This window comes from Mugil cephalus, chromosome 5 (genome assembly GCF_022458985.1).
Source record: "Mugil cephalus isolate CIBA_MC_2020 chromosome 5, CIBA_Mcephalus_1.1, whole genome shotgun sequence".
NCBI lineage: Eukaryota > Metazoa > Chordata > Actinopteri > Mugiliformes > Mugilidae > Mugil > Mugil cephalus.
The window spans coordinates 4,965,887-4,986,591 of record NC_061774.1 but is presented as its reverse complement, the minus strand read 5'-3'; the positions used below and the strand labels follow the sequence as shown (position 1 = coordinate 4,986,591).

The 20,705-nt window shown below is 39.2% G+C and overlaps 2 protein-coding genes across 2 annotated transcripts; both read left to right on the top strand.

Annotated features, from left to right (window-relative positions):
• Window positions 1–5,601: 5,601 nt before the first annotated feature.
• Window positions 5,602–7,160, top strand: LOC125008523 (ecto-ADP-ribosyltransferase 4-like). The gene is made up of 2 exons (XM_047585810.1): window positions 5,602–5,697; window positions 6,254–7,160. The coding sequence occupies exons 1-2, from the start codon at window positions 5,602–5,604 to the stop codon at window positions 6,992–6,994; spliced, it is 837 nt and encodes a 278-aa protein (XP_047441766.1). The 3' UTR covers window positions 6,995–7,160.
• A 6,529-nt stretch (window positions 7,161–13,689) lies between these two features.
• On the top strand, window positions 13,690–19,052 carry tmem129 (transmembrane protein 129, E3 ubiquitin protein ligase). Its single transcript, XM_047586051.1, has 7 exons — window positions 13,690–13,953; window positions 14,798–14,856; window positions 15,884–16,141; window positions 16,711–16,871; window positions 16,960–17,119; window positions 17,244–17,316; window positions 17,409–19,052. Exons 1-7 carry the CDS (start codon window positions 13,749–13,751, stop codon window positions 17,612–17,614), a joined length of 1,122 nt encoding a protein of 373 aa, XP_047442007.1. The 5' UTR covers window positions 13,690–13,748; the 3' UTR covers window positions 17,615–19,052.
• Window positions 19,053–20,705: the final 1,653 nt, after the last annotated feature.

Sequence of the window (20,705 nt, the reverse complement as noted above, 5' to 3'; positions counted from 1 at the left end):
AGTCATTGCTCATGAAGTTCTCAGGAGGCATCAATAGACACATGAAATTTGGACATGATGTACTCATAACTGTAGCTGTTCTTCTCCTGGATGAAGCACCTGCTGAGTCCAACCTTCACAGTCACGGTCTTACACGATGAACCACAGTCTTTGAAGGCCAGATCACTTCTCCAATATTAGGATGTTCAATTTTGTTGTTGATGCAATCTTCTTTATCCCGATGGAGCCCTGAAGAGTTAATGTAAAAATAAACACCAACACAGTAAGGTTTTACAATATATGAAATATAATGAGAGCGAACTCTTACTTGCTTTTTAACCCTCCTATTGTGTTCTTTTCAGCTAACACTCATTATGTTCCCGGTCAAACGTGATAATTAATTAAAAATCCACAATAATACATATATCAGGTTAAGGTCTTTTTAACAGTTTAAAAGAGCAACATTTTGTCTACTCCCATAGAATTAGTCTTCTTGTTGGTCTCCCCTCCATTTTCTCAATCAAACAAATCAAATGTGTTGTTACACAATCATTAATGGGAGTGTATAGGTGAATTAACACCTATACTTAAGCTTTCATCTTCTTCTATGCACTATTTCCCTGTATTTAATATTTCAGCAGCTTTCACATTCATCATGTTCAAATTTATTATTCCTGTTAAGTGTGTTTCATAGAACCACAGATAGACATTATTTTTTGTGTGCGTATTTATGATGATCCCTTATGCTTGGTATTTGTAAGGGTTTGAGCAACAGGAAGCTTGAGAAATGAATTAAACTCATACTTTCTTTTCCAGTTTCAGCCCACATTTAGTTCAAGAACAACTATTCTTACAACAAACAGAAGTACGTACTATGTACAAGCTGGTATTTTAATAAAGACCTAGATACCACATACTGGTGTTCTGCTTTGAATAGACGAAAATGTTTTTATGTCCACTTGATAAATGTACAGCAAACCTAACATTCACCAGAGTCACTTCTCTCTAGTTTGCTCTCTGACTCTATTTTCACCAGTTGGCTGACACATGGTCAGAAAGAGATAAAGCAGAAAAGTTGCCAGCAGCACAGCCAGTTGAACAACCAAATGAAAATGAGTTATGTTTTTCTGTGGGTTTGTCACCAAAAGCAACACCTATTCATTCCATCAGTACTGCAGACATATCATAGGTCACAGTCGGTTTAAACATAACCACAGCTGATGACAAACATTCAGCAGCTTGTGGTGTCCGTCTAAATAGCACATTCACTGATAACGCCTGACTGCTTTCTGTTAACTCGGCATGTTTAGTGTCTCTTGACTAAAACTCAACAACTGTCACGTAATTTGATTTAACTCCTTGTAGTTTATACTGCAACATGAACCCAGGGTGAGCTTTGTGAAGCTTCTTATTCACACTTTAGTTTGGATTTATTTTGGTCAAAATGTCAATGACTAGTGCTGCATGCCTGTAAAAAAACCAAGACAATTGAATGCGTAGAGAAAATAGCAGTTTTATGCTTTTTTAGATAGTGGCAGACAATGTTCATTGTCGTGAATTATTTTGACTGATATATAAAAGCCAATTAGCGCGCACATTCAAACATATCTATATCAGATGATTATTATAGTGCTGCTCTTATTTGGCATAGTTGTCTTTAATGTATGACAATAATCGGACACCAACTTTAGCTATCAGGTGAGAGGAACAAGATTTATTTCCAGAATACTCATTGGGTTTCAAAAAGAGTCATGTTTTTCTGTGGGTTTGTCACCAAAAGCAACACCTATTCATTCCATCAGTACGGTAGGCATATCATAGGTCACAGTTGGTTTAAACATAACCACAGCTGATGACAAACATTCAGCAGCTTGTGGTGTCCGTCTAAATAGCACATTCACTGATAACGTCTGACTGCTTTCTGTTAACTTGGCATGTTTAGTGTCTCTCGACTAAAACTCAACAACTGTCACGTAATTTGATTTAAGCATAACCACGGCTGATGACAAACATTCTCGCGGCTCAGTCATTCAGTTGTTGTGTAGCTCTCGCTCGTTCACTAATGAGTGACAAGTTGCCGCTATTCTGAGGCAGTTAGTTAATGTAAAAAAGTGAACGGCCTTGATCAGTGTCCTTGCTTCGCAGCACTCGCCACAGAGAGCCGCAACAGAGGAACGAAAGAGCCGCATGCGGCTCCAGAGCCGCGGGTTGCCGACCCCTGCACTATACCCTTGTCAGTTTCTTTGAGACTACAGACCCATCTGGTAGAGATACACTTTTGGCCTGCATCTAAAATTTCTTCAAAAACATTATTGTCATGCCAGTTTTTTATCTCTTCCTGTTTAACTACATCAAATGATATGTCTTTAGTTATAAGCACATCAGCATCCATGACGTCTGATTCAATGTTGAGGCCTCTGACACCCGACATATCAACTGCCTCCTTTTGTCCATCACCACCAACTGGTTCAATGTTGCATGTTACACCAGTTTTTGTACTGACCTGTGACTTTGCCTGCTCTGCCTAGAACTTTAGCTCTACAAAGAACACTTTCACCTCTTTTCATAAAGGTTACAGTCTGTCCTGTTCTCAACTTTACACTTATAGCAGGGATAGAAGGATTATCACACACATTGTGCTCCATTCCAGTTTGTGTCACTAGTGGATATACTCCTTCGCCTGTATCAAATTCTCCACTGTCACTGTTCTGTTCATTGTCATTGTTTGTGTTTTGGTCACTATGTGAGCTACCTGTTTCTCTGATGCAACACTCGTGCCTGCTTCTCTGTTTTGTGCATCTTTCTCACTGATTTGTCTGTGAACATAATCTTGTACTGTTAGCTCATCCTGAGAATGTGTTTATATCTTATTAAGTCTTGAGTGAAGCACTCTAATAAGGATACCTCCATGTCTAACAAATACAACAGCGCCATCTTGACCAATAACAACCCCTGGGCCCTTCCACTCTGCACTGTCTGTTGGTTTGTAATACACTTTGTCTCCTGTCTCATATTTTTCATCTGTAGGTCTGAGCTGCTTGCGCAGTGCTCTTCTTCACCTCTCTAAACATTCGGCTTCAGTAAAAGCTTTCCTAGAAGCATGTAAAGCTGATATGTGTTCTCCTGCCTTTACGCTCACTGTAGTACCTTCCAGTGCAGGTAACTTGTCAACTAGTGCAGAGGGAAGATTAGGATTTTGACCAAATACAAGCTGATGTGGGCTATAACCATGAACATTGTGCATACAGTTCTTAGCCAGAAGGGCCCAGTCTAGAGCAGTCTGCCAGTCACATCTGTTTTCCTGTTTCACCTTCAAGATGATGTCTGTGAGAGTCCGATTGTGTCTTTCCAGCAGCCCATTGCTCCAAGGACTGTATCCCGCTGTTGTTCTTGTCTCGATGTTGAAGTTCTCCGCCATGTCTCTGAAGTCCTCATTGTTGAATTCTCCATCGTTGTCATTGAACACCCGCCGTGGAGGTTCGTGAGCACTTAGCCACGTGTGAATGAAGGAGTTCACTATTTCAGTAGATTTCTTCGTCTTCACAATACTCCCTGCCAGCGTGTGAATTGGTGTATGATATGCAGATACCACACATTTGGCTCCAACTCGTGCAGGTCCACTGCCACTGTCTCATTGTACTTGGAAGCTAGGGGCAGACCAACAGCCGGCTTCGGCTTTGCTTTACTGTATCTCTGACATATGTCGCAGCCATGTACTATCTGTTGTAGAACAGTGAGACAGTCCTTATCTTTGTTCCCTGAGCTTTGAATGAGCTTATGCAGCCTATCTGCTGATGCATGGCCAAACTGTTTGTGGAGCTTGAGAAGGACTTTGTGCTTTTCATGTGGGGACATGTTTTCTGTCACTATTAGGGCCTCGTCCTCAGCTGCCGCTCCAAGCGCCTCCAAGCTGCCGCTCTTTGTGTCATCTTTGTCCACACAATAGTGTCCTGAGCTAGTGAACTCTAGGGGCACTGGTTGCTTAAACATGACTACTCTGTCATTTTCTGTGTCTAGAATAGCTCCATCCCTTTTTAGAGATGATTTGCTCAACAGCAGGGGAACGTCAACTTTGACCGCTTCTGTCTCGATGTTACATCTCGTCTGTCCTATCTTGGCAGGTAACTTCACTTTTCTAGGGGAGTACACTAATTTCCCATTTCCAAAACGAAATGGTCTGCAACTGGGATTTTCGGTTTTCATCAGTTTGTTTGTCTGCTCTTGACTGAGATCATTAATATAATTCTCAAGCCACTTCTCACCACATACTGTGCGAGTGCATGCAGCGTCTATGATGGGTGACCCCAGGGATTTAGTTAGAAAGATCTCTGCGTCAGGCATGGGGTCCTGTGTCAACAACGTGATGTTAACTTCATCCACGTTTTCATATTCAGTGAGTCATTCTTCTGGTGGGGGCAGTCCTTGGCCCAATGGAATGTGCTTTGACACACAGCACATCTTCACCGCTTGCCAAACTTTTCCAGAGGGTAGATACCGGGTAACAGTGGCCTTTGCTGACCACTTTGGAACATTGTGTTCCGTTTGCCATTTGCTTGTGGTTGATGTGTGAGGAAAGCTGCCTCCTAGTTTAGCTGTAACGTTATAGCGTTCGATGTGCCCAACGGTTTTCCTCCAAAAATCTGTTTGAGCGCTGACTTCATGGATACGAACGTTAACTCTGTGCATGCCGTTAATGCAAGCTGCCTGTCTTTTCCGTCGAGACAAGCTGTATCCAACAGGTTACCAACACGGCATCGGGAAGTGCCATGTTGTACTTTCATCCGGCTGTATCGCTGTTCAAAGTCTTTTGATACCTGATCAAAATGGGAATACGCTCCATATGTGCGATCCTTTTCCTCTCTTAGAAACACACTATCCAGTTATGCTGGGAACTCCATAGCGATCTCCCTGGTTCTGAATTTGAATGAATTGGAGGCTAGGTCAACAGTTGTGCTTTTTTTCATTTTTTGGGTTCCACATCCACATGAATGTCAGGTCCAAAAGTTTCCCAGCAGAACATTGATTTGTCACAAGATAGTCAACGTTATTTACTTCTCCCATCAGTGGTTTTAGTGTTGTGGCTTATCGGCGTATAATAGATAGATTTTTATGTTTAATTGGATGGTATTTCTTCTGAAGACAACCTTAGTACATACAATGTAATTTTTCTGGTGAAGATAAACCACATTTCCTTTGAGAGGAAACTGCATTCTAACACCTTATTTCTATCACATACACACAGTTGTGTGAATGTACAAAGTGTGTGTGCGCGCACGCACGCGCATGTGATTACTATATATGTAGAGTCCCATAAAGTCGACTGCCTGTCGAAACTTTTGATCTGGGCAGTTCACAACACTTTGTCCTCTGAAAAACTGGTGAGTTCATCTTTCAAAACATATTCTAATATAACATAAAAAACAAATTCAGCAGAGTTAGAAGTTAGAGAGGTCATATTATACTTAAAAAGAGAGCACTTAATAAGTAATAAATAAGTAAGTAATAGTCATAAATTGCTAGTACTTTGTGCTACAGCTTTGTGTACCTGTACATTGTCGCTGCCAACTTTTGTCTTGTGTGTGTTAAACCAGAGCCTGTCTAACCACAGTGATGAAGTTTAACATGCTGACTTGTGCTCCACTGTGTTTGCTTGCTGGTTTCTGGCTGCTTCCAATCAGCTCCCAGAAGGTGAGTGGGTCACTCCAACCAAGGGAATCCGTGCAGTATTTTCAAACTTAATGCATATCAGCAGTCACCAGGTTTCATTCAGAACAGGCTCACATTTGATGCTGGGATGAAAACCGTCTCTATTTAAAGATCGCAACTAGATCTTGGCTCAGTAAACTCTAGAATCTATTGACATTAACCCATCCCTTCATCATCTTCTCAACAGTTACGCAGTTTCTAAAGTGCAGACAGTCTTTTACTTGTGTCAGTGACACAAGGACTGATAATAAAGATTCTTATGGAAATTAAATAATTCCATTATATTTACAGGTGATGACTATTCAAAGGTTGAAGTATGAAGCATTCCTGCATGACTTCTCTTGTGATATTTTGTTGATTGCTATGAATCACTAGCATGATGATACATGGATTATATGGAACCAGTAAGAACTTTTTGCTGATAATATTAAAGTTACCCATGAATGTAGAGCTTCTTCTCCACTCAGTATTTTATACTGTTCTTATTCTTCCGGCACTGCCCAATTGTACAAACTGCATGTCTACATCTGTCCGTTCTTCTTAGCTTTGTCTTCTTCCCTCCCTCTAGAGCAACCAGACCATCCCACTGAGCATGATGGAAAACGCTGTGGATGACATGTACGACGGCTGCATGCCAAAGATGGAAGAAATGGTCAGGGAGAAATACTTTAAAGAAGAAACCAGGCCCAACAGTACATTTGCAAAGGCCTGGAAAAAAGCAGAGAGTTGTGCAGAGAAAAATCACAAAGATAAAAAAAATGACACAGATGTGGCATTAACTAAGAATCACATGCAAGCAATCTGTGTATATACAGGTGGTCATTCAAGGATTTATGACGTATTCAATGAAGCCGTCAGGACAAACAGAACAATCTATGGTACCTCCTTTCCATTCCACTCCTTACACTTCTGGCTGACATCTGCTATACAGATCCTCAATAACAATACATGTCATGTTACTTACCGCAGAACCAATGTTACGTTTACTGGCTCTGTCAACCAAACAATCCGTTTTGGTACCTTTGCCTCCAGCTCATTATTAACAAACTTGACACGCTTTGGTCATGAGACCTGCTTTAAAATTAAGACCTGCTTAGGTGCCTACTTGAAAGACTATCCAAGCCTAAAAAAGTATGAGCAAGAGGTGCTCATCCCTCCCTATGAGACGTTCATTATAACTGGGAAAACTAAACGTCCTGTCGGTTCACTTAAATGTAGAGTTGTCTATTTCTTGGAGGGTGTAGGATGGCAAAGCAATCTAAACTGCAGTGCTACCGGAAATTCTGGACACTCACGTCTGGCTGTTTGATGGGACAAACTGAAAGCTGGCAGCTAATCGCTAACGCGTGGAACAAAATGAAAAGCAAATTTGGAAAAAAGCATACAAAGCAAACCAAGAAATACTAATAATATCGCAAGTCATTACAATATTTACAAGTATTCTCTGCAAACCCTAAACTTACTAATGAGCTTCCATCTTTCCCAACATGTTTAACAATATGAGCAACAATTCTAAAACCTGTTTGTGATGGGTAACATGAATTTCTCACCCTCCATACTGTGTGTAAAATAATGCTTTGCTTGCTGAAAACAATAAATTTGCTAAATCAGCTAAATTGTTGTCTTGTTTCTTTGTTGAGTAGTATGTACAACAATTTCCAACACTCCAGGTAGACGTGGATGTCTTGTGCTGTCTTATATTGATGGGTGTTCTTTGAATAAGACTTTGTGAATTTGTGAAAGAATTTGACTTTGTTAGCCTTAACTAGCAAATTAATTAAAGTGTCTGGGCAGGGACCTACCCTGCATACCTCGACAAATTATGTACAGTACAGAAGAAATATCTTAGATTAATATCCCACTCTAGCAGATATGCTCTGCCTGCACCCCTCTTTAAAACATTTAAAATAATTAATATAAATTACTACCCATTAAGAGAGTGAATGTATATCAACCATATTTATTTAGACATAAGTTCTAATATAGGAAACAAGATCTGTTTGTGTATCTCTACCTTCATACATATCAAACAGTAACAACAGTGCACTATTACCACGTACACACACATCAATACACCAGTGATTTAATAAACCAGTAGTTTAATATTACCTTCAGAGGTCCTAAGCTATGGAATGAATTAAGTCCACTGAGCTCTATATCCTCTTATACTGCTTTTAAAAAGCTTCCCTGTTGTTTTGGAATCATGTAGTTTTTTGTTTAGCCCGCATCTAATATGTATCATGTATGGCTAGGTGTGGAACACTGTACAAGCCTGTAAAGCCTTGGTTCCCACCTTGCACAGAATTGTAACATATTTTGTGCTAAACCAATAAACTAAATAAACATCTGCTAAAACTCCAGTCTCTGTTTAAAACCACAGTAAAAGCACACAACTGGGTGTTTCTTTAATACTTACATTGATAGCAGGATAAGGCGGCCCATCCTGGCTCTCATGTAAGGGAGTGCTGGTTTGCTCCTCTCATAACCTCATCAACCAATCAGAAGGGACACCCTATATTTTTTTGGGGGGGGGCCACCCTATATAGGGAGGAGGTCTCCATCTTGTCGACCTCAGATATGTCGCCGTCATCTTGGATGTGACAAAGTGGAGCGATCGGAGAAGATTCCTCATTTATTTTCATGTGGAAGTGTACCAACCAGCTTACAGTACAAACCAGATCTCACAGCATTACCTTTCACAGGCAAGAATGAAAAGGGAGTTTAATGGGTGGAACTGTTGGTAGTTGTAGTTGATTTTGTTTAAATATGCCAATTTGTGATTTTATGGGTTGTTGTTTGGACAGTTTTTGTAAATCTAGCAGCTGTTAATTGTTGGCTGTCAATTGTTGTTAATATGTATGAATATTATCCAGGTAACTGTATACGTAAATGTGGGGTTTGTATGTGTTTTAGGCGGATGGAATAACACTACTTCAGACAGACAGTTCCAGGCCATCTTCCGCCATCAGATGTTGCAGTGCGGAGTGTCTCCAAGCACATCACCCGTGTTGATATATATTGGTCATTCCTACTATTCTGTGCCATTTGAGTCCCCATGAAATACTATGGCATACTATGACTAATACTAATTTCTAAAAGCTTGGCTTACGTAATTAACTGTTTTCTACCATCAAACACAACCCGCCCAGGAAAAACTAGTCGAAAAGACATTGAAAAGACGTAACTCATGCGCGTCCAAACAATGTCTAAATTTGGTTGCTTGAAAAAGACGTCCCTGTACAGCCTAAATTTGGTGGAAAAGACGTCTACAAAGATGTCCCTGAATTAGTCTTCATTGTGATATCGTATATTCATAATTACAATTACAATGTTATGAAATATATAATCACAAATTCATGATTGAATTTTTACTCAAGAATTAGATATAATTCACAAAAAGTGAAACATTTATTGTTTACAATTTATATTAACGTAAAAAAAAAAAATTTCAATACCTAAGAAATTAACATTCAACAACAAATGCAAACACATGGTGGTAACATAATGTTTACAATATTTAACTACGAAAAGTGCATAAAAAAACTAAAAAGTTCACCCCTTTTAAAAAAATTTAGACATAATTCACAAAAAAAAGTAAAGCCAACTTGGCAGGAGGCTAGGCCGTGATGATGCAGTTCTATCAAAGCAACACAACACTAATGTTACACACTGTAAAATCTAATTAGTTGACCTTACTTCAAGTATGCAAAGTTGTTGCCTCTAAAAAATTAAGAAAAGTAATCTTAAGAATATTGAGTTAGAAAAGCTTGTTTATTTTAAGTGTGCAGTGCTAAAAACAATTTCATATAACTTAATAGCCATGCTTAGTGTTAATTTAATTTTTTCATTTGTGTGGACTGCTTGATACAAATTTAAGCCCACTTAGAATTACTAAATACCTATTACTTACTACTCACTCTTTTTTTTCAGTTCACTTAAATTAAACAAACCAATTTCCTTGAATGGATCCTTTTCCTTCTTCTCTCTCTCTTTCCCATTTCTTGTCTATTTAGCTGTTATTACCTATGTAAATAACAGACAAACTGCCTGAGGCAAGTTTTTAATACGATCCATGACGATACCTCCCTCCAGAATGATGGCAGTGGAGATGGGCTGGAGGTCTGAACTTGGACCCTCATGAGGACTATCTTCACTGACCACTGTCAGCACACCAACAGTGCATTCTAGGGCCTCGTCTCTCACTGTATCGATGTATTGAGGGTTCACTAGATCATTCCTTTGTTTGACATTTGTTGTGTTTGTTTAGTTTTTTGTTTAGAAAGTTATTTAGATGTTTGTTTTTTATATTTTCAAGCTATTTATTTTCTTTTTTATTGCATATTTAAGCCTACTTAAGCTTATGTTGTCCTCTTATATTTTTAATGCAGGTTCCATATCTTAAATTTTTTATGGCATTTTCTTGTAATTGATATGTTGTTGTCACAAAGACTATACTTTGTTTATCTGAAAGGCTATAAATGCATCTCTTACCCCGAAAATCCACCGGGTCCGCCCGCGTCACGTCGCGTGAGCGTCGTATTTGGTCTGTCCTCCACTCGGCGTCAACACCCACCGGGCGCGTCACAGACGCGGAATGACAGCGTAGCGCTGGCTTCCGAGCCGGCCACATTCACGCAATATCACGAGATCACGTGATAATTCTGGACGTATGACGAGACCGCGGGATTACATTCCAGGCTTTGTCCGTTCTTGTATTTCTTGTATTGTCCTATGACGTAATGTTGGTGTGAAGTTGTGAGGCTACGTGAACATCGTATTGTCTTTTATTTTGAAAGGGGGCAGAAGTGTTTTATGTTGATTCCGTGTCGGATTTCCTGTCCTGGTGCAATCTGCTCTGTTGAGCTTGGCGCGGTTTAGCAACGGCTCCGTCAAAACTAGAACTGCTACGGAATGATAGCGTAATGTTGATCTAGCAACAGGAAATGCGAGTCTGCTCATGATGTTTTATTGTGAAAAACGGCTGCATTCGCTCTGCAATTTCTGTCTGACTTTCTGTCCGAACGATCTGCTGATACATTGAGTTTAAAGGGCGCGTATTACTCGCGATGATGCAACGCTTCCAATACGTGACGCAGATGGACCCGGTGGAATTTAGGGGTTACACCTGTATTAACAAGGCGGTCTAACAGATTCATAACACAGAGTATTTCTTAAAATTCTTGAAATTGTAAATTTATTGAAGTTGCCTTCCAGTGGACTTATTCGTATTTGTTTACATGTTAGAGATTTTCAGGAGGCGACAATGTGGAGATGGCGGAGTGATATTTTTAGCTGTGCTGTAATGCTGATTTGAGCACGTTCATCAGATTGCTTGGTCGGAACTACTTGTTGTATAATGTTGTTTTGCAGCAGCAGCAGGAGCGCGCAGCAGCAAAACCCGGGCATTATGTTATCTGTTTCCATTATCGGTGGTAAAACCGATAACGATATGAACAGATATTACATAAATAGTCTAATATTGGCTGAGATTATCGGTTGGCTGATATTATCGGACATCCCTAATATAGACCATCACCATGTTTTTCAGGCTATCATAACTGGGGAGCTTGTCCCAGAATGGGAGCCCTGGAAGAAGAGGCCAACCCTTTACTTTGAGGATGAGCAGCTTGATGAGGTTGTCTCATTCTTGTTTGGAGTCATCAGGGAAACCCCAAGAGCCAGGCAGCTAACAGATTGGGTTGCCTACATCTTCAATGTGCTCTCACCTGAAGTATGACATGATTTGTTCATTTACATTAAATTATTAATACTTGTATCTCACAGCAGCAGGATTTATTCTTCCTGCTCACATGCATTTGAACACTTAAGGTATTACTCACTTATTCATGAAAAATAATTAATGTATGTAAGTTTTTTATTCATTAGTTTTTACCATGTTTTTTTAACCAACACAATTCCTCCAATATCATGAAATTAACTTTTTATAATCCACTTTTTCCATGTTCTCTGATCTTGATTCTCTAATCGTGAATTGAACATTACTGAATCAACATAACACTCGTCTTACAAAACACATTTTCTCTCAAAGTTGAAATGCAACAACTATATTAGTACTGTAACTCATTCGCTGGATTCATGGCGCTGTACTATTAAAACGATTAAACTATTAAAACCCACCGATTTATTCCTTAGGCTACAGATAATAACCAGAAAATCAGATATTGCATGAAAGCAGATTCATAAATAAAATACAAAACACGTTCAGCACACCCACAACTACTTAACATCAGGCTAGTCAATTAGCACACAAAACGGCCTCTCGATTCACATTAGCAGGAGCATTAGCAGTAACTCTCCCTCTAACTCGTCACTTTTTGCTCGTATGTACATGACAAATCCTTGAGTCCGCATTCAACTCTTAATACTCGTGATGTACACCTGATTAAATGTGTTTTTTTACTGACCTGTGGTAAGAATAAAAGGAGATGCACGCTGCTGGTGTAAATCTCACGGCCGCAGGATTTATTCTTCCTGTTCACGTGCATGAGTCCTCTTTTACCGCAAGTGTGATGACCACCTAGCGGCACGACCGTGCAATAGCAGTAGCAGTGTGCAAGTGAATGATAAAATAAATGAAAAATTATAATAAAAAATCTATAGTAGGGGCACCTGTTATCTGTTTTATTTCTTCTACTGTTTTTTTCATCTACTGCCTCCTACCATTTCCAAACTTGTACATTATTCCCATCACTTTTTAATCGGAGTAACGTGTTTACATATAACAGTTCTCCTGTCATAGTCCGATTACGACAATAATTCGTTTTTTTTCACGTGCATGTAAACGCACTGACTGTTGTTTAGTGGAATTCGTCATGTATTTACTTCAAATTTCTACAATAAAATGACATGCTATGTTGTACAGTAATAGTCAGGGACACTGTGAATAAGAATCAAGACACATTTGGGGCAAACCTATGAAGGAAAAGATTTTATGATTGTTTGAATATGAGGAATTGAACTGTCAAGACGCCTTTAGGTTGGGTGACTTTGCCATGGATTTTCTTCAAATTTCTGCAGTAAAATGTCTTTGGAGGTGGGAGGAAACTGGAGTTCCGGGAGAAAACCCACGGGAGAACATGCAAACTCCACCCACAAAGGCCCGAAAAACTATTCAGTTGTCTACATTGAAATCCCTTTACTTCATGAGGTCCCCTGGCCCACATCATCAATAAACACTTGTTATCCAGTGCTATTGGAAGCCCTGCATGCCCATACCATAACACTGTGTCCACCATGTTTTACAGAAGATGTGATGTGCTTTGCATCATGAGCCAAATGCTGTCACACTGCCATATGCTGTTGTAAAAAATGCTACAACAGGCCACTTAGTCAGGTTTAAACTAAGCGTCAACCTCTACATCTGAGCAGTTAAACCAAGCTGTCTGACATGCAGAAAAGCAAGACATCTGCTCCTCAAAGGAGGGATTTCTTCATGCTATAAGAGTCTCAAGTAACAGAAGTAACATCTCCTCCTCAGTCTGCTTAAGCACACCTCTTCCTTACTCCACTTAAAGAGGGTGGTGGACTTTAATGGTGGGAGGATCTCAAAGACAAAATAATTTAAAAAAGTTAAAAATAGAAAGGATTAGAACATCATGGAAGGATGGCCATATATTAGTAAGATTATATCCATACATATTCAGTTGTGTTCTAAAAAAAATGTACTATTTAACTATTAGAAGCACTATTTCAGTGACAAGATTCATTTTACTATTAGAAGCACTATTTCAGTGACAAGATTCATTTGCAGAAGTGGGACCAGGGAGATTCATAAATACAAGGTGAAACATGAATATAAAAACTTACTTTTCTTTGGTTTCCTTATAACTATTTTGTTCATGTATTTTATCTAGTGTAAATATAAAAGTCTAAATCTAAACTCACTATGGTCATTTTTAGCCAACATTCTTGTCCAGTAGGTGGCGGTAATGCGCACAAAAGACAATCGAAAGTTAAACCAAGAAGGACAGGAAGAAAAAAAACGTCGACGTATGAGGAAGTAGATAGACTCGCATTATTATTGTTGTGGACACACTGGAATTATGCAGACCCCGGAATTATCTTTCACGTTGACTTATGTTGTTTTCGCTCTCTGCTTCGTGTTCACGCCCAACGAGTTCCGTTCAGCGGGTTTAACCATCCAGAATTTGTTTTCGTCGTGGCTGGGAAGTGAGGATGTGGGCTTTATCCAGTACCACGTCAGGAGGACCAGCATTACTGCACTCGTCCACTCCGCACTGCCTCTAGGTCAATATTTATGTTCCATTTCTAAGAGTCGAGGTGTTGGTGTACCATTGACCATTATTATGCTCACATATGGTTGGAATGTGTAGTTTGGTTCTGTGAAATCACAACAAACTTCGTGCAGTTTTGTAAGACGTTAAGTTACTTGAATGAACTCGAGGGAGAACAGAAACTTACAGGAGGGCTTTGTTTTGAAGGGTCATATGTCCACTTCTGGTGCCATGTATGTTGGGTGCATTTTAATTTTAAATAAAAGGTGCATTTCGGGGACACAAGGTTTCAAGAATATTAATGAAAGTAGCTGCTATCGGCCTCTATCAGTAGATAGACACCACACTGCCCCGTTTTAATAGTATAACAGTCGCACTTAATAAGCCATTGAACATTAGGCTGCTACAGTAACTTCAGCCTTTTGAAATAGACCCAACAGGGCTTTAAAGCGCAAACATAAATAAAAAAAGAATCCACTGAGAAGTAGTTTCAAAAATACTCAAACAACGTGTAGCTTTAGCTGACTAACCACTCATTACAGAAAACACTAGCCTACTATTAAAACTATTCAGTTACTTATTCAGATGTTCAGGTAACAATCACAACATGTCAGTAAAAGAACATTTTTAACAGATTCATTTGATGTTTACATGGATGTTCATCTGTGCTGTGAATGCCATGCATTATCTCAACCTACTGGTAAATAGTACGAATAGTCAACACTATGAAAGATGATGATAATGATTTCTTCTTTTGTTTTCCCCAGTTGAAAATCACTTCTTTAGGGCATGTAAGCTGTTCCTAATTAGGTAATGTGGTGCTTATTATATATCTGTGTTGTTTTTAATCTCTTTAGGTTATTTCATCGGGCTGTTTATCGCGTCGCCAGAGATAAACCTTGAATACATTCATCAGGTCAGTCCATCTCTTTGGCTGGAAACAGATTTTTAAAGAACTTGCTTGATGTGTGTCATTCTCCTCTGTACTGACTGTTTAATGCACTGTAGGTCAGCTTTGCAGTGAGGTGATTAGTTAGAGCTGTTAGACATTTAGACAATGTGCCCTATTTGCACAAGACTAGTTTTACCTGGGGTCCTCTGCACATTTAGTTTTTTGTGTTGTAATGTAATGTTTGTAATGATTTAAATAATGACAGATAGTGTATTTTTATTATTATTAATCTGAATTCGCAAAGTAAGTAAAGGTGTCAAAAAGTGTTGAGGTAGGACTGAAGCCAAACGTAACAGAGGCATCATGACCATGGATAGTAAATTTGAGAAAAAAATATCTTCAAGCTTAACTTTTTGGCTGATGTCTTCTTACCTCATAATGCCATGTATTTTCTTTTTTTAAAATAAAATTTATTTTCAGTTTTTAAACAGCAATACCAATTATTAAGCTGGCAATGGACTCATAACAACAACCCTCCCTTTACCCTCCCATCTACTATACAGACCCTTCAAAAAATAAATAATTTAACATCTGATCTCATATTACTGTCAGTATAGATCTTTTTGTATCTGTGTTATTCAGTGTCTTCGCAAGGTTCTTTACTGTATGTGCCAAAGTATGTTCATCTCTAGGAAGTAGAACTCTTCCTTTCTGAGTGGCTGGATGTCTGTGTGGTTCCATTGAGTTTATACCCAAGTTGTGTTGTTTGTACAGACAAAAGGGTAGCTTTAGGTAGCTTTTGAGAATTACTCACAATTTACTAAATTTATGTCAAACAATCTTAAGCGATCTCAGCTAATAATAATAATAATAACAATAATCTGTAAAGAATTGTTGGCTCAAGTAACTTATCAAAATCTGTTGAGTAGTTAAATTTAATGGCTTAAACCCAGGTGTCTGCATATCTCTGTCTTCAACTGAAAAACCTTTGACTTGCTTGCCCTTTCCCAGTGAAGCTTATCAGCTGTGTTGTGCTGATTTGTTATTCCAGGTGAGTGGCAGCTGGAGAGCACTTCTCCTCCTCTCTCTCTGCCTCCAGTTAAGCAGCTGGATCCTCGTCATTTACTGGTCCCGTTGTCACTGGTACAATCATCCCATCAGTCGCACACTGCAGGCCCACGTACAGGCTTCTAACTCCAGCTGGGGCTCTGTGGCAGCGAACCTCAATGTGGAGTTCAGACGCATAGATAAGTTTGCAGCAGGACCCCCTGAGGCCAGAGTTGTTGTTACTGACAGCTGGGTGTTAAAGGTGAGTCAGAAAACCTCACATCTGTGTGTAAATAATGTGATCCAAGCGTGGAAGGCACAGGTGCCTGTTATAAACCTCTGTGCAAATGATTCTCATTTATAGAGAAGCGTTAACTATGATAAAAGACACAGTAGTAATTAGGTGCATATCTGCAGTTCCCCAAATTTCTGGGAAGCATGCAGATGTTTCTTCTGAAACACGCTTCTGTCTGAGCCCCACACTGGACAAAGCTGTTGCCAGTGATCCACGCTGTAACTGTGGCAGGAAAATAATAGTAGAATAAATGCTTATAGTACTGAAAACTATAAAGTTGGATGAATAGAAAAAAAGAAAACCCTAAAATATAGGAGGGAAGTTAATGTTAATGTAATTCCATCATATTAAACCAGTTACCATAATTTTTCCTTTTTTCAAACATCTTTTAAACATGTGTAGTATAGGTTTAGTAACACACAGATATTGATTATAAGTGTGGTAGAGCCTCATTGTAATGTCTGTTATGTAGTTGTGTGTGGGATTGGGGAGTTTATGGTTAAAATAGCTCTGAAATATCTTTTTCTTGTCTCTAGGTGACCACCTACCACGTCCATATGGCCTTACAGAGTCAGTGCAGCGTGACAGTGACAGGGTCCAGACAGCACCATCTGAATCCAGATTCAGCCTCCCCTTCAGAGATCTTGACGTTGAGAGTGGACAGCGTCAACCCTGCTGTCAGACCATTCAGTATCAGGTGTTTATACTCCCAAGAACAAAACTGGTTTGTCAGGACAGAATGGCTTGCGTCATGCTCTAAAACCGACCTTTTCAACTGTTTCCAGGCTCAACTCTACAGAGTATGCAGAGTTCAGGGAGAAGCTCCAAGGTCCCATAATAAACTCGCATAATGTAGTGATCCACCTGACAATGAGCGAACTTTTCCTCGAAACATTCAAAGCTCAAGTGGACCTCAATCCGATATACACACTCCCCAGTGGACAGGTACCCTGCAGTCTATACATCTGCTGTGTTACAATGCTCAGCACATACTGTAATTCTACTCACTGTTTGCAAGCTTACAAGTTTTAAATTAATAAAAAAAAAGAATGTTCTTTTGGATACACAGGAGATTGAGCCCTGTATTGGATGTATGCAAGTTCCAGCAAACACTAAACTGTTGAGACTTTGCCACACAGCAGGTACGTGTGTGTGTTTGTGTGTGTTGGATATTGTATCTGCGTGTGTATATTGGTTGATGCGACTGTGCCTTTGTAACTGCTGTGTGTTACAGGAGGTGACGGTGAGTCGGAGTGCCAGCAGTGTTTCTGCAGACCAATGTGGTGCCTGTCGTGCCTTGGTCGATGGTTCGCCAGCCGCCAGGACCAGCAAAGACCTGAGACCTGGCTGTCCAGTAGAGTACCCTGCCCCACCTGTAGAGCCAAGTTCTGTATACTGGACGTCTGTGTGGTCCATGGACAAGACACACACACTGATTGAAATCGACTTTTCAGCTCAGAATTATCTGGAGGTGTATTCCTAAGCAGCATTCGGTAACGGACCTCTGAACGAGGCATGGATCCGACACTGGACCTAACTTATTTGTACACCTGTTTATTGTGTTTTATTAGCAGGGCGTGAAGGCGTAACCCTGAGTCTGGTAAACATTTGACTCAATAAGCACAATGTGAGATTTACTCTGAAGATTTGGGTGATTGGTATTTGCATTTTATCCAGTATCAGGTTATAGGATTTACAGATTTGCTCGGCAACAAATGCTGACGACGAGGTGAAATGAACGGTACTGAATTTCTTGTAACCCCAGTAGCCATAGTACATGTCTGGGCTGCATAGAAAGTGAACTGTCTGTTGTTATAGTCAGCATTTTGAATGTGGGAGCAATGGGCAGTGCAATTAAACAGTGTCAGCATGTGTATATGACAAAACTATGCCTATGCCCATACCTCTATAGGTACATTTTTTACAATGCAATTATTCCTCTGAATTTTGAGGTTATTTTTAATCAGAAACTCTGATCACCAGAGAAGATGAATTCACATTAACTTAACTTTATAGATAGTTTATCAGAAGAAAATAATCATCTAAATTATTCTTATTTATTTGAATCTGAAAATGAGTTAACAGTTACAGGGCGTCACCCTGGTAATGGGCCAATAAAGGAGTAGGGAGTGAATTCTGTCTCAATAATTAACTGATGTGTGAGTAGTGAAGGGGTGAGAGCAGCTCTTACCACAGCATGCATACAAATGACACCAAAATCACATCTCTTTTAAAGCAAATTATTAATAATATTTAATAATTTTGTTCAATTTTGTTTATATCTTCAATAACATTTCAAATTGTCTCAAGATGCTTTACAGAACCCAGAGTAGTATGAAGCTCTACGGGTCATAAACACGGAGCTCCAGGCTCGAGAGACAAACTTCTAATCTATAAACTCACAAACGGGCAAGCGCATATAACGTGTGCGTAGTTGTAAGGGTGTGTGTGTGACAGAGATAAGAGGAGGAGGCAGAATGCTGATTTTAAGCTACAAATAGGGCTAAGCTAAACCAGCTAATGGAGACATTACTGGTAGTATGTAGTGATGTACAGACTAAAAAGAGTGGGCAAAGGTTGAATTGTGCGCATACTGCCTCCTATGGTCGAACTAGTGTTTTGTAGTCAGATTTCCTTACAGGCCAAACCCCAGTTTGGCTTAAGGTACTTTGGTTATCCAAATGACCAAATGGAGAGTCCTCATGGTTCTGTTTTTACTAAAAACTTTGTTTTACCAAAAGTTTCTCTCCTGGTACTTGTTGTGTGTCTTGGTACTCTTGGTCTTAGTCAAGGTACTGCTCATTATATTATTACTGTATGATATTATTTCTATCAGGATTGTTTCTGCTAATCAGTAATAAAGTTTAAGCAAGGATAATAATGTAAATTTCTCATTTGGTTCATCACAAATGAAACACTGGTTAATGTATTCTCTGATAGTTTTGAGCCATTTTGGATTTATTTAGGGTTTAGACAAGTTTAACTTCTCAACACCCTAGGGCTTAAGATGTTAAATAATGAAATACATACAAATATTGATATTTCCTCCATAAGACTCGTGCTGGGAAACGAGTCATTAAGTCGTGTCAACTCCCCACTCTAATTGTTGTAGTACCAACATATGCCACTAGATAGAGGCAAAGGACCATGTATTCAGTTGAGGCACCAGAATCTAATAGAGCATCATGTGGACAGGCCCAAATAAATCAGTTCTTAGATCAGCCAAAACTCATTAATCGGATCGGCATGTAGGTAAAAGGACTTCATCGGGCCATCACTAGCCATACGTGTTGCCTTTTCATTAGTAGGGAAAGACTTTTTGGAATGATTTTCTCCTTGTAGATGTTAACCAACTGGTCTTATGAAGTGAGGGACAGGGCATAGATTCTGTCAGGCAAGTCACAGTGTGCTGCATAGTTGATGGAGGATGGAGGTAATAAACACAATACCCATGACATCTAATGACAATTGGTTTTGGATTTGATACAATATTGAGACTGACGACTGAAATTGTCATTGTAAGTTTGGCCATATAAGTTTTTTTTAATGCTGGTGATATGTGAACTGCGTGTACTGTAACGTTCCACTTTGACTGTCCCTCATACTAACAGGGCTCCCATTTTTTCACTAAAACATTCAAATAAATAACAAACAAGCACCTTTTCAATAAAATATGTATGGATAGCAGTTTTCTATGGCTCTGAAATCAGGTCGTTTTAAAACATTAGTAAATTATTGTTTGACCTACATCATTTTCTGTCCAACCAGGGACAATTGACATCCAGTACAAAGGGCTAAGACAAAACGCAGTGTAAAGATTAAAATGATTATTTCAGTATTGGCAAGTGTGCGCTGACTGAATATTCTGTATGTAACTCTTTTCTTTGTGTAGGCCAGGAAGTGAAGACATGTCCCTCAATGAGTCGCTATAAAGCAAAATACACGAATAAGCACATATTCCTATTTTATATTTGCAGTTATGTACTGTACTGTAATGTACAGTGTCCCTTTAAAGCATGTACAAAGTTGTCACTTTTGAGAGGTTTCTGCATTTATTTACACATTGTACGTGTTAAAGAATACAACAAAGAGGCCTAAAAACACAAACGCTGTGAAGTCCAACAATTCTAACTTTTAGCTGTACCACAAAAACAGCAGACACAGCTTATCCTTGCTGCTTTTTTATTTATATATGACAGTGTTTTTTTAAGCATATAAGGGATATAAACACACGAGATAGCTACAGATAAGACCTGTTATCTTAATTCTCCTCAGATGAGTCCGATGAGTCATGGTGAATTTGTATAGTCTGCATATAGTACAGCCCATACATCCTAACCATGATTCTTTGATAAGCTTGTGGGCATGAGGGAGTCAAGTCATGTTTATGCATGAAGTGCTGCATATAGACCTTAATAGAATGCTGTTCCTGATTGGTTAGATGCTTAGTCAGTTAGAAGCCTACTGTGAAGTATTGTATTTCATTACTAACCAAAACAAATTTAAAGCAAACTGCTAAGTTAAAACTACA